This window comes from Euprymna scolopes, chromosome 39 (genome assembly GCF_053919585.1).
Source record: "Euprymna scolopes isolate OS-2025 chromosome 39, ASM5391958v1, whole genome shotgun sequence".
Classification (NCBI taxonomy): Eukaryota; Metazoa; Mollusca; class Cephalopoda; order Sepiida; family Sepiolidae; genus Euprymna; species Euprymna scolopes.
This window is the reverse complement of record NC_136520.1, coordinates 36,450,048-36,462,821: the sequence shown is the minus strand read 5'-3', so window position 1 is coordinate 36,462,821 and position 12,774 is coordinate 36,450,048. Positions and strand designations below refer to the sequence as shown.

At 35.0% G+C, this 12,774-nt stretch overlaps 2 protein-coding genes across 29 annotated transcripts in view; both read left to right on the top strand.

Moving 5' to 3' along the window:
• The window catches only part of LOC145263743 (dnaJ homolog subfamily B member 6-like), a 115,815-nt gene extending 108,572 nt beyond the window's left edge, over positions 1–7,243 (top strand). For 23 of the 28 annotated variants that reach the window (XM_080120751.1, XM_080120738.1, XM_080120742.1 and 20 more), the window contains 2 exons: positions 3,236–3,346; positions 6,533–7,243. In XM_080120751.1, the coding sequence (XP_079976877.1) occupies positions 3,236–3,346; positions 6,533–6,629 (208 nt within the window). In that variant the 3' untranslated portion in view covers positions 6,630–7,243. The remainder of the gene's footprint in view (positions 1–3,235; positions 3,347–6,532) is intronic. The other 5 variants (XM_080120757.1, XM_080120761.1, XM_080120755.1 and 2 more) reach the window with 1 other exon arrangement.
• Positions 7,244–9,445: 2,202 nt separating this feature from the next.
• On the top strand, positions 9,446–12,448 carry LOC145263742 (uncharacterized). Its single transcript, XM_080120733.1, has 2 exons — positions 9,446–9,673; positions 9,708–12,448. The coding sequence occupies exons 1-2, from the start codon at positions 9,591–9,593 to the stop codon at positions 12,241–12,243; spliced, it is 2,619 nt and encodes an 872-aa protein (XP_079976859.1). The 5' UTR covers positions 9,446–9,590; the 3' UTR covers positions 12,244–12,448.
• The last annotated feature ends 326 nt before the right edge of the window (positions 12,449–12,774 follow it).

The window sequence follows — 12,774 nt, the reverse complement described above, 5'->3', positions numbered from 1 at the left end:
AAAATGTGCACACACATTTATATATGTGTGTGTGTATGTATATATATATATATATATATATATATATATATATATATATATATATATAAACTAGCAGGCTGCCCCGCATTGCCTGGTTGTAAAATATGCTTAAATATATTTTGTATTTATATTATATTGGACCCAATATGTAGTAACGATTTAAAAAGTAAAAAAAAAAAAAAAATTACTCGTGCCACAACCGAGAATCAAAGCAAAAACGTTTAGCTTAGCTTAGCTTATGATTTACGTTTTCCTTTGATGTTGATGTCGAAGCTATGAAGACATGTTTGCTGCAAGGCTAAGATTTAAAACTATTACATTACACATGCATATTTGTAATGCTGTTGTCCAACCATCACCTGGCAAATTCCATTTTTTAATTTTTTAATTTTTTTTTTTTAATTTAATTTTCACACTTTTGTACCGATTCTCCCTAGCTAAAACTGAAATATAAAGTGCTGCATAGGTTTGAATACCCTATATATTAAGTTGTCATGTAGAATATCTTCATGAATATAATTACACGCAATAGTTCACTATAGAATAAGAAAACCTGAGAAAATTAATGCGGTGGATGTTTAAAAGAATATGCAAATAAGCTAGATCTTTTGCAGATGAATGCAATTCCACGATCCATGTATAACAAAGTTGTTTTCTTTTAAAATAAACTGAAAAAAGGTTTTTTAATATGAATATCAATACACAAAAACCCAAATTTATAGGAGCATAGATACTTTGGCAACATCCTGTGTAGCTAGGCTAGTTTATTGTTAATAACAGAATTGGACTCCGTAGTACAAAAGCCCAATTCAATCTTGAAATTGTAAAATGTCGGTCTTCAATAGAAATATTTTACTCATAAATTATTAATCTGAATAAGAAATTGCACAACTCTGGACTTTACAGTTATCGAAATCAGAAAAATTGGAGTCTACTTTTCAGTATTTAAAAAAAATTTTTTGTTTAAAACTTCATTTTCATTTGCTAGTACTAATAATGAATATTAATTTTAAACTACCAGTAAAAATAAAATTTATAGATCACCCCCCCCACCTCCCAGTGTATTTCTTAAAAAAATATTGCTTAATAGTTTAAACTACCAGTAATAATAAAATTTCTAGATCACCCCCTCACAAGTGTATTTTTTTTACATTTGTGAAAATATATGCATGCATGTATTTTTATGATAATTCGATAATATAAAAAAAAAAAGCAAAACAAAAAAAAACTATAGCTTAATAGTTGGATTATAAATGAATCAAAATCTGTAATTGTATCGGAATTAGGCAGTTTAGAACAGAATCGGTAATAGCATCAGAATCGGAAAAATATTGGAATTGTCCCATCATTAATATTACATCGGATGTTTTTCAAGGCTCTTGAGCTTTTTTTTTTTTTATTTTATTTATGAACAAACCATAAAAACATTGAGTTTGAGTAAGCATTTAAAAAAAAAAAAAAAAAAAAAAAAAAATCATGAAATTTATAAGAGTCTGACTCCTAAATTATCAAATTTTCTTAGCCTTATCAAATATGCAACAAGTTTTTTTCCCTCTCTTTTTACCCCCCCCCCCCTCCTCCTCCTAATTGGTTAAATTATAGTTCAAATTCAAGGCAATTTATCATCTCCTTCTTTGGCAAAGGAGCTTCTATTTTATCAGTATTAACATTCTTGTTTTCCATGTCACAAAATGCTTTAAATGTTTTGCCTTTTTAGTTGTTAGAATGAATGGAATTTTGCAAATTGTTGCCTTGCTTGATAACTAACATTGTTGGAGTTTAAAAATGTTAACTAACCTTTAAAAGTCAAATTCTCTTTTGCTATTCCTTTGACAACATGAGATATCTGCTACTTCAACAAGTTATCAACACGGTTCTTTGTACTTCTCAGCTTCAATTTTGAATCTTTTTTTTTTTTTTTTTTTTCATTTACTTCAAGCTTTTTTAATAAAAAGCTAGTAAAATGTCTCATAGTACTCGAAGTAAAATTAGAATTTAAATGAAACTAAACATTTTGACTGAAGTCTAGTTTTGAACACATTTGTATTATTTGGATTATTCAAACTATGGTTCCTATCTGTAATGTGATTTTCGTAATGTTTCCGTCTGCAATGATCTGTGTTGTAGTGGATAAAGTACTTGGTGAAATCCAGTTGTGAGTTACTCTTCTGGATGTTGAAGGTTCAATCCTCAGTTTAGGTGATACTCAAAATATAATTACAAATTATTTGGGTACCAAGTCATGTCTGATGGAACGAGAGCATGCTACACCTGTGGATTAAGAATTCCTATCCAAGTTTTGTGTAAATTCCAGAGTTTAATAAGATACACCTGAAGAAAGTTGGAAATTACATTGGAAATGTTGTGATCCAAGATGAGAACAGTAGTTTGAATAATCCAACTATGATTTATCAAGCCTTATCTAAAAAAAAAAAAAAAAAAATTCAGATCTTCATTATAAATCTTTGATATTGATAAGATTCAAAGAATAAATATTTCTTAAAGTATGATAAACAGGACATGTAACTTTTTTTTTTTTTTTCAAAATTTGAATGAAAAGTTACTGTGCTTGATCAACTTCACATTTAAGTTTTTGAGTCTTTATTTCCTATTGACAACCTTTTTATATATACATATATATATATACAGCACAAATTAGTTTCCAAATCTTATGAACATTGTACACATTTTACTAATTTGGGTGATTTGTTGAATTTAACTTAAATTCTAAAATATGCTGAATATTAGCTTTTTTTTTTTTTTTTTTTTTTTTATACATTTTACTCCAAATTAATTTTTATTAGATATATTAGAATTGTGTGGCCAACGCATTCACATTCATTCCATTTTGTTTTTATATACTTTCATTTAAAGTTTATTTATTTATTTATTTTTTTCAGACATTAGAAAGTTTTTTTGTTTTTTTTTAATTTAATAAGTATTTTATAATGCAAAGATTAGGTTTAAATGTCAGTTCCCCTCCCCCTTTATATATATATATATATATATATATATATATATATATAATATATATATAATTTCAAATGAATTGTGCTTGAGCAAAAATTTGGTTTTTGCTTAAATTGGAAGTATCTCTAAACTTTTTTCTTCAATTGACTGTACTCTATTTAATATCAATTCTTTTATTGAAAATAATGAATTTGTAAATTTATCAAATTAAATTTGAATTTTTTTTTCTTTTTTCCCTTTCTAGTTTCACATCGTTTTCTAGCACATCTTTCAGTGGGCCAGCTGGTGGTGGAAACTTCCGTTCAACCTCAACTTCAACAAAGTATATCAATGGCAAAAAGGTTGTAACCAAAAAGTAAGTTATTTTTTTTTTCCTTTTCTCTTTTTCCCTCTTTTTTTCTCTTTCCGCCTCTTTTTTTTTCTCTTTCCGCCTCTTTTTTTTCCTCTTTCCGCCTCTTTTTTTTTCCTCTTTCCGCCTCTTTTTTTTCCTCTTTCCGCCTCTTTTTCTTTCCTCTTTCCGCCTCTTTTATTTCCTCTTTCCGCCTCTTTTTCTTTCCTCTTTCCGCCTCTTTTTCTTTCCTCTTTCCGCCTCTTTTTCTTTCCTCTTTCCGCCTCTTTTTCTTTCCTCTTTCCGCCTCTTTTTCTTTCCTCTTTCCGCCTCTTTTTCTTTCCTCTTTCCGCCTCTTTTTCTTTCCTCTTTCCGCCTCTTTTTCTTTCCTCTTTCCGCCTCTTTTTCTTTCCTCTTTCCGCCTCTTTTTCTTTCCTCTTTCCGCCTCTTTTTCTTTCCTCTTTCCGCCTCTTTTTCTTTCCTCTTTCCGCCTCTTTTTCTTTCCTCTTTCCGCCTCTTTTTCTTTCCTCTTTCCGCCTCTTTTTCTTTCCTCTTTCCGCCTCTTTTTCTTTCCTCTTTCCGCCTCTTTTTCTTTCCTCTTTCCGCCTCTTTTTCTTTCCTCTTTCCGCCTCTTTTTCTTTCCTCTTTCCGCCTCTTTTTCTTTCCTCTTTCCGCCTCTTTTTCTTTCCTCTTTCCGCCTCTTTTTCTTTTTTCTTTCCGCCTCTTTTTCTTTCCTCTTTCCGCCTCTTTTTCTTTTTTCTTTCCGCCTCTTTTTCTTTTTTCTTTCCGCCTCTTTTTCTTTTTTCTTTCCGCCTCTTTTTCTTTCCTCTTTCCGCCTCTTTTTCTTTTTTCTTTCCGCCTCTTTTTCTTTTTTCTTTCCGCCTCTTTTTCTTTTTTCTTTCCGCCTCTTTTTCTTTTTTCTTTCCGCCTCTTTTTCTTTTTTCTTTCCGCCTCTTTTTCTTTTTTCTTTCCGCCTCTTTTTCTTTTTTCTTTCCGCCTCTTTTTCTTTTTTCTTTCCGCCTCTTTTTCTTTTTTCTTTCCGCCTCTTTTTCTTTTTTCTTTCCGCCTCTTTTTCTTTTTTCTTTCCGCCTCTTTTTCTTTCCTCTTTCCGCCTCTTTTTCTTTTTTCTTTCCGCCTCTTTTTCTTTTTTCTTTCCGCCTCTTTTTCTTTTTTCTTTCCGCCTCTTTTTCTTTTTTCTTTCCGCCTCTTTTTCTTTTTTCTTTCCGCCTCTTTTTCTTTTTTCTTTCCGCCTCTTTTTCTTTTTTCTTTCCGCCTCTTTTTCTTTTTTCTTTCCGCCTCTTTTTCTTTTTTTTCTCTTTCCGCCTCTTTTTTTTTTCTTTTTCCGCCTCTTTTTTTTTTCTCTTTCATCTTTCCGCCTCTTTTTTTTTTTCTCTTTCATCTTTCCGCCTCTTTTTTTTTTCTCTTTCATCTTTCCGCCTCTTTTTTTTTCTCTTTCATCTTTCCGCCTCTTTTTTTTTCTCTTTCATCTTTCCGCCTCTTTTTTTCTCTTTCATCTTTCCGCCTCTTTTTTTTTTCTTTCATCTTTCCGCCTCTTTTTTTTTTTCTTTCATCTTTCCGCCTCTTTTTTTTTCTTTCATCTTTCCGCCTCTTTTTTTTTCTTTCATCTTTCCGCCTCTTTTTTTTTTCTTTCATCTTTCCGCCTCTTTTTTTTTTCTTTCATCTTTCCGCCTCTTTTTTTTTCTTTCATCTTTCCGCCTCTTTTTTTTTTTCTCTTTCATCTTTCCGCCTCTTTTTTTTTTCTCTTTCATCTTTCCGCCTCTTTTTTTTTTTCTCTTTCATCTTTCCGCCTCTTTTTTTTTTTTTTCTCTTTCATCTTTCCGCCTCTTTTTTTTTTTTCCTCTTTCATCTTTCCGCCTCTTTTTTTTTTTTTCCTCTTTCATCTTTCCGCCTCTTTTTTTTTTTTTTTTTTTTCTCTTTCATCTTTCCGTCTCTTTTTTTTTTTTTTCTCTTTCATCTTTCCGTCTCTTTTTTTTTTTTTTTTCTCTTTCATCTTTCCGCCTCTTTTTTTTTTTTCTCTTTCATCTTTCCGCCTCTTTTTTTTTTTTCCACCGCTTTTATTTCTCCTATTTTTGTCCCCCCCCCCCCCCTCCTGCCTCCATCTCTTGTTTTCACCTCCTTATCCCCCGTTTCCACCCCCTTGTCCGCCCCCCCTCCGGTTTCCACCCCCTTGTCCGCCCCCCCTCCGGTTTCCACCCCCTTGTCCGCCCCCCCTCCGGTTTCCACCCCCTTGTCCGCCCCCCCCTCCGGTTTCCACCCCCTTGTCCGCCCCCCCTCCGGTTTCCACCCCCTTGTCCCCCCTCCGGTTTCCACCCCCTTGTCCCCCCCCTCCAGTTTCCACCCCCTTGTCTCCCCCCCCCCTCCGGTTCCACCCGTTTTTTCCCTTTTTCTACTTGATATTGTAAGAATGGATAAGTTTTGTTTAGTAGATGTAAAACCGTAAAGGTACCAGATCACATGAGAGGGCCAAGGAAAATGCAGGAAGTGATGAAAATGTGTTTGAGAGAAAAAGTAAATAAATGTCTTGCCAGAGAAAGGTCAGTTTGTTAATCAATTTCTCAAAGCTTTTCAACACGTCAGCATATCAAACAGATGTTAAATGAAATATAATAATGGAGCCTGAAAGACCTATCAATGGCTAAATTCCTTCATTGAAGACACATCTAAAACATTGTACAATCTAAAGCTACAAAGCCCATCATAATTAAAATCTCGAAATTTTTTACTTGATAATAAAAACAAAAACTCAATCAATTGCATTGTTTGGATTATTTGAATTATAGTTCTTATCCTATTATTTTCATGTTTCGGACGATGTAACTTCCAACCTTGAACTCTGGAATCTGCACGGAATTTTGAATGAAATCCTCTATTTAATCCACAAGGTTAGCATGCTCTCGTTCTGTCAGTCTAAGTAATTTGTAATTGTATTTGGAATATCGCCTGCACTGAGGATTGAACCTTTAATCTCCAGAACAGTGTAACTTACTATTGAATTTCACTAAGTATTTTATCCTCTGTCATGGATTCTTGAAGGTTGGAGGTCATAATGACAAACATTGCGAAAATAATACTCACGATGAGAGCAGTAATCTGAATATGAATTATCAAGCTTAATCTCAAAAATTCAGAAACATAAAAATTCCATCTTTTTATTCATTTAAGTTTTCCCCCCCCTCTTTTTTTTTTTTTCAGAACCATGGAGAATGGTATAGAAACGGTAACTATCGAAGAAGATGGGATGTTGAAGTCCAAAACGGTCAATGGAGAAGCGCAAGCTTTAACTTACTGATGACTTGTAACGAGGTGGCTTTAATGGAACTGTAACACCTAACGTCATCTCAACATATCGGACAATGTAATGATGAAAACTAAAACAGCAAAAACAAACAAAAAATGTGGAAAGAAACAAAAACAAATAAACTGTACATATTGCTGCAATCAGCTATGGCAGTCTGGCACTTTTTTTTTTTTTTTTTCTCTTCCTCTTAACACTTTCAAAGATAAAAACTAAGTGATATTACCGTTCTGGTATCTTATTGAAGACTGCATCGGTCTTTGATGCAGAAATGGTGATCAGTTATATTTGATTGGTACTTCTCTCTTGGGGCATACTGGTTTGGGGAAATATGTGTGCATGTAGATGTGTGTATGAAAAATTAGGTGTGTTCAAAAATATAAAAGGACAGGAAAACTTTTAATGTCAACCTCTTTTATTCTAGCAGAATGTCAGTAAATGTAGAATGAGAGAAAATTTCATTGCCAAAATCGAATCCAGTTTATTATACATGGCCACTGATTTTAAATTTGAAAAAAGAAAAAAGTGTACTTCTGCCCTAAAAAGATCATGTCAGGCTTTTGTTGTATGACATATCTGGAAAAAAAAAAAATAAATAAAAAAATAAAGCAGAAAAATAGGATACTGATATAAATAGAAAATAAAAGATACTCAGTTGACCTTTTTAATAAAGTTTTGTCAAGAACAAAATATGTTGACACCAAGTTTTCCTGTTTTTTTTTTTTTTTTTGTCTATAATGAAACGTATCTGAAATTAAGTACATTGTAATTATGACTTTTCTTTTCTTTTTTTTTTTTTACTCCTCGTTAAACAATCTGTGCTACGTTTATATACAAAAAATATCGAACAGAAATGGTTACTAAAACAAGTGAAAAGTTTTTAGCTAAGAATGTAGTTTCATAATATAGTGTCAACCTTTTTTTGGCTTCTCAGTTCGCAAATGGTAAAAAGTACACTCCAGCTAGTAACATTCCTTCGGAGTACAGGTTCAAATCCTGCGTTTATTTTCAATATTTATTTTATTTTTTTTCCCCAGGCGGTTTACACAATTAATGTATATTTAAATAAGTAAAAAAAAATTCAGAAATTTGCCCATTAAATACAGTGTATTTACTTTATGGTTTCATTATATATAAAATGTTGGATTATAAAAATGTATCTGTTTAATTAAAAAATATTTTCAGATGAGTAATGCTTTCATCGGATGTATGCTATGAAAAAAAAACTGGCCGATTTTTTTTTCTTTTTGGCTAATACTGTAATACTTAATTATTTTTCTTCAAGAAATTACTAAATGTTTATTTATGCATTCTGTATGTAGATATTTTGTTCATACTTAAAATCCAGTAAATATGCAAGATAATGAATAAAGATTTTGTTGGTTTTGATGTAATTAGCCCTTAAAAATGGCAAGTGTTAGCTGAAAGAGCAAGAAAAAACTCTTGGCCAGTTATTGCATGACTTATGTCCAATTGAAAACCTTGCTCATTAGAAGGTATGAAGAATTTGTATGTTGACGCTTGTACTGATCATCTTTAACGTGTGTGTATGTGATGATTAAAAGAAATAAACCAATTTCTTTATTTTTAAATTTGTATAATAAATACAAAGAAAAACTAATGTAAAAAGGTCATTCTTGGACAAGTGTGAGACGTGTCATTTGGTGCAAATTTTGAGCACACTTGAATTGCTCTAACCTAACTTTCTAACAAAATCATAAATGAAATGTGTGTGTGTGTGTACACATCTGGAAATTTATCTTTTTTTTTTTTTTTTTTTTTTTTTTTAAAATGTTGCTGCTGTAAGTACTGTCTTCACTCTTTCATATTTTAAGGCTGGGTGGGATATGAAAGATTTACAAGCCTCTTGCAGATGAAAAAAAAAAAAAAGATTAAAAAATACAGGAAGATGACATTTTCATGAACTTACCAGAATTTGGCAGCTTGGCACTTCATGAAAGTTCTTTGGCTTACTGATATATATATATATATATATATATATATATATATATATATATATATATATATATATATATATATTCCCTCTCTTCTCTCGCCCTCATCAGGAAATGTGGGCTTAGTCCAATGTTTTCTATGAAAATACGAAAAACTGGATTTTTGTTTTCTCTTTGTTCCCTTCCTCTTTCCCTTTATATTCTTACCTATCTCCAAATTTAATTTCACTTGTTTCTTTCATGAAGCAATCGATCTTACATTAAAAGTATATGAAAAAAAAAATAGTCTAAAACAAATAGGTAAGATGAATTTTTTAGACTGAATTCATCTTTGCTTTTGCATATGTATTGTTCCGCACTGAATAAAGGAACAAAAAAACAAAAGAAACCACCCAAATTAGTCTGTCCGTATTTTTTTTTTTTTTTAATCTCCCATATTGTTACGTTTTTCTTCATCCACAATACTTGTACCCCCTCCACCCTACATTTGTCCGATACATCATTAATCTGTCCCTCTTGGTTAAGAAACAAGATGTCATATTTTTCTAAATCAATCAGGCTCCTCCATAGCAAACATTTGGGGGGAGGGGGCTGTTAAAGGGTGAGGAGCTTTTTTTTTTTCTTTTTGACAAAAGATGGGATTGAACTTTATATCATTCGCTTTCATCAAGTAGAACCTAGCTATGGATGAGAGTTTTAAAAACATTTAATTAAAAAAAAAAAAAAAAATGGAAGAGGGGTAAAACAAAACAAGTAACTTTTGTTTGATTCTCTTAAGTCTTGGAATCAATTTTTTTTGTGAATGTTGAATTACAAAATAAATTATTTAAACTGACTTATGGTCTCATCTTTCTCTTCCTCCTCATAGTTTTTTTTTGTTTTGTTTTTTTAATTTTCCTTCCTGTCAACTCCACTTCTGCTTTCATGTTTTCTTGACAGTCACTTCCAACTGACAATCACTTAGTGTCAGGCATTAAAATGGTTGATAAATTAAGTTTATATGATGTATAACAAATTGCCAAAAATATTTGTAGAGAAGTATTCTAGGATTTTTCCTTTTTCTCTCACTGTACTCTCTCTCTCACTGTACTCTCTCTCTCACTGTACTCTCTCTCTCTCTCTCTCTCTCTCTCACTGTACTCTCTCTCTCTCTCTCTCACTGTACTCTCTCTCTCTCTCTCTCACTGTACTCTCTCTCTCTCTCTCTCTCTCTCTCACTGTACTCTCTCTCTCTCTCACTGTACTCTCTCTCTCTCTCTCTCTCTCTCTCACTGTACTCTCTCTCTCTCTCACTGTACTCTCTCTCTCTCTCTCTCACTGTACTCTCTCTCTCTCTCACTGTACTCTCTCTCTCTCTCACTGTACTCTCTCTCTCTCACTGTACTCTCTCTCTCTCACTGTACTCTCTCTCTCTCACTGTACTCTCTCTCTCTCACTGTACTCTCTCTCTCTCACTGTACTCTCTCTCTCTCACTGTACTCTCTCTCTCTCTCACTGTACTCTCTCTCTCTCTCACTGTACTCTCTCTCTCTCTCACTGTACTCTCTATCTCTCTCACTGTACTCTCTCTCTCTCTCACTGTACTCTCTCTCTCTCTCACTGTACTCTCTCTCTCTCTCACTGTACTCTCTCTCTCTCTCACTGTACTCTCTCTCTCTCTCACTGTACTCTCTCTCTCTCTCACTGGACTCTCTCTCTCTCTCTCTCACTGGACTCTCTCTCTCTCTCTCTCACTGGACTCTCTCTCTCTCTCTCTCACTGGACTCTCTCTCTCTCTCTCTCACTGGACTCTCTCTCTCTCTCTCTCACTGGACTCTCTCTCTCTCTCTCTCACTGGACTCTCTCTCTCTCTCTCTCTCTCTCTCACTGTACTCTCTCTCTCTCTCTCTCACTGTACTCTCTCTCTCTCTCTCTCTCTCACTGTACTCTCTCTCTCTCTCTCACTGGACTCTCTCTCTCTCTCACTGGACTCTCTCTCTCTCACTGGACTCTCTCTCTCTCTCTCTCACTGTACTCTCTCTCTCTCACTGTACTCTCTCTCTCACTGTACTCTCTCTCTCACTGTACTCTCTCTCTCACTGTACTCTCTCTCTCACTGTACTCTCTCTCTCTCTCTCTCTCACTGTACTCTCTCTCACACTGTACTCTCTCTCTCTCTCTCACTGTACTCTCTCTCTCTCTCACTGTACTCTCTCTCTCTCTCTCTCTCACTGTACTCTCTCTCTCTCTCTCACTGTACTCTCTCTCTCTCTCTCTCTCACTGTACTCTCTCTCTCTCTCTCTCACTGTACTCTCTCTCTCTCTCTCTCACTGTACTCTCTCTCTCTCTCACTGTACTCTCTCTCTCTCTGTACTCTCTCTCTCTCTCTCTCTCACTGTACTCTCTCTCTCTCTCTCTCACTGTACTCTCTCTCTCTCTCTCACTGTACTCTCTCTCTCTCACTGTACTCTCTCTCTCTCACTGTACTCTCTCTCCCTCACTGTACTCTCTCTCTCTCCCTCACTGTACTCTCTCTCTCTCTCTCTCACTGTACTCTCTCTCTCTCACTGTACTCTCTCTCTCTCTCACTGTACTCTCTCTCTCCCTCACTGTACTCTCTCTCTCCCTCACTGTACTCTCTCTCTCCCTCACTGTACTCTCTCTCTCTCTCACTGTACTCTCTCTCTCTCTCACTGTACTCTCTCTCTCTCTCTCACTGTACTCTCTCTCTCTCTCTCACTGTACTCTCTCTCTCTCTCACTGTACTCTCTCTCTCTCTCTCACTGTACTCTCTCTCTCTCTCTCACTGTACTCTCTCTCTCTCTCTCACTGTACTCTCTCTCTCTCTCTCACTGTACTCTCTCTCTCTCTCTCACTGTACTCTCTCTCTCTCTCTCACTGTACTCTCTCTCTCACTGTTCTCTCTCTCTCACTGTACTCTCTCTCTCACTGTACTCTCTCTCTCTCTCTCTCACTGTACTCTCTCTCTCTCTCTCTCACTGTACTCTCTCTCTCTCTCTCTCTCTACTGTACTCTCTCTCTCTCTCTCTCACTGTACTCTCTCTCTCTCTCTCTCACTGTACTCTCTCTCTCTCTCTCACTGTACTCTCTCTCTCTCTCTCACTGTACTCTCTCTCTCTCTCTCACTGTACTCTCTCTCTCTCACTGTACTCTCTCTCTCTCTCTCACTGTACTCTCTCTCTCTCTCACTGTACTCTCTCTCTCTCTCACGGTACTCTCTCTCTCTCTCACGGTACTCTCTCTCTCTCTCACGGTACTCTCTCTCTCTCTCTCTCACTGTACTCTCTCTCTCTCTCTCTCACTGTACTCTCTCTCTCTCTCACTGTACTCTCTCTCTCTCACTGTACTCTCTCTCTCTCACTGTACTCTCTCTCTCTCTCTCTCTCTCTCTCTCACTGTACTCTCTCTCACTGTACTCTCTCTCTCTCTCTCACTGTACTCTCTCTCTCTCTCACTGTACTCTCGCTCTCTCTCACTGTACTCTCGCTCTCTCTCACTGTACTCTCTCTCTCTCTCACTGTACTCTCTCTCTCTCTCTCTCTCTCACTGTACCCTCTCTCTCTCTCTCACTGTACCCTCTCTCTCTCTCTCTCTCTCTCTCTCTCCCCATCTCTCTCTGTACCCTCTCTCTCACACGCACTTTCTGTTGTAAGCAGAATATAACCTCTACTCAATGTGCTATAGTAGGAATAGCATTTGATTTGCTTATACAAATGAGGTTATGGGCTTTCAAATACCCCCTCCCCGCTTTTTTTTTTTTTTTTTTTTTTTTTACATTGTAGAAAACATTTTGTAACTGTTATTTTGAATGCTTGTATATCTTGTTCAGCTGATTCTATAAACTAAATGCAGCCATTTGAATTTCTTACGTTTTTCTTTTAAAACTTGTTCGTTTGTTCATACATGTATTATATGTTGAGCATACAATTTCTTGCTGGATTTTACTTGCATCTCACAAAACTGTCTAGTTTCCATGTAGCAATTTTTTTTTTTATGTTTAAAATCCTTAGGAAATATGAAGTGGGATACATGCACAGAACATACTGCCAAATTTGCACCTCTACTGGGCTAAAAAAAAAAAAAATTCTGCTACATGCTAATATCCTACATGTTTATAAAGCTACTATTTGCTTATGCATCGAGTGGTTGCAATATTTAAGCTGGTATACCAACTAATAGCCTC

Excerpts from the sequence above, each read along its gene's own strand:
- LOC145263742 (XM_080120733.1), top strand. The coding sequence starts at position 9,591 with ATGATGTATAACAAATTGCCAAAAATATTTGTAGAGAAGTATTCTAGG. Across the intron at positions 9,674-9,707 it reads CTCACTGTACTCTCTCTCTC|TCTCTCTCTCTCTCTCACTG; the intron begins ACTGTACTCTCT and ends ACTCTCTCTCTC.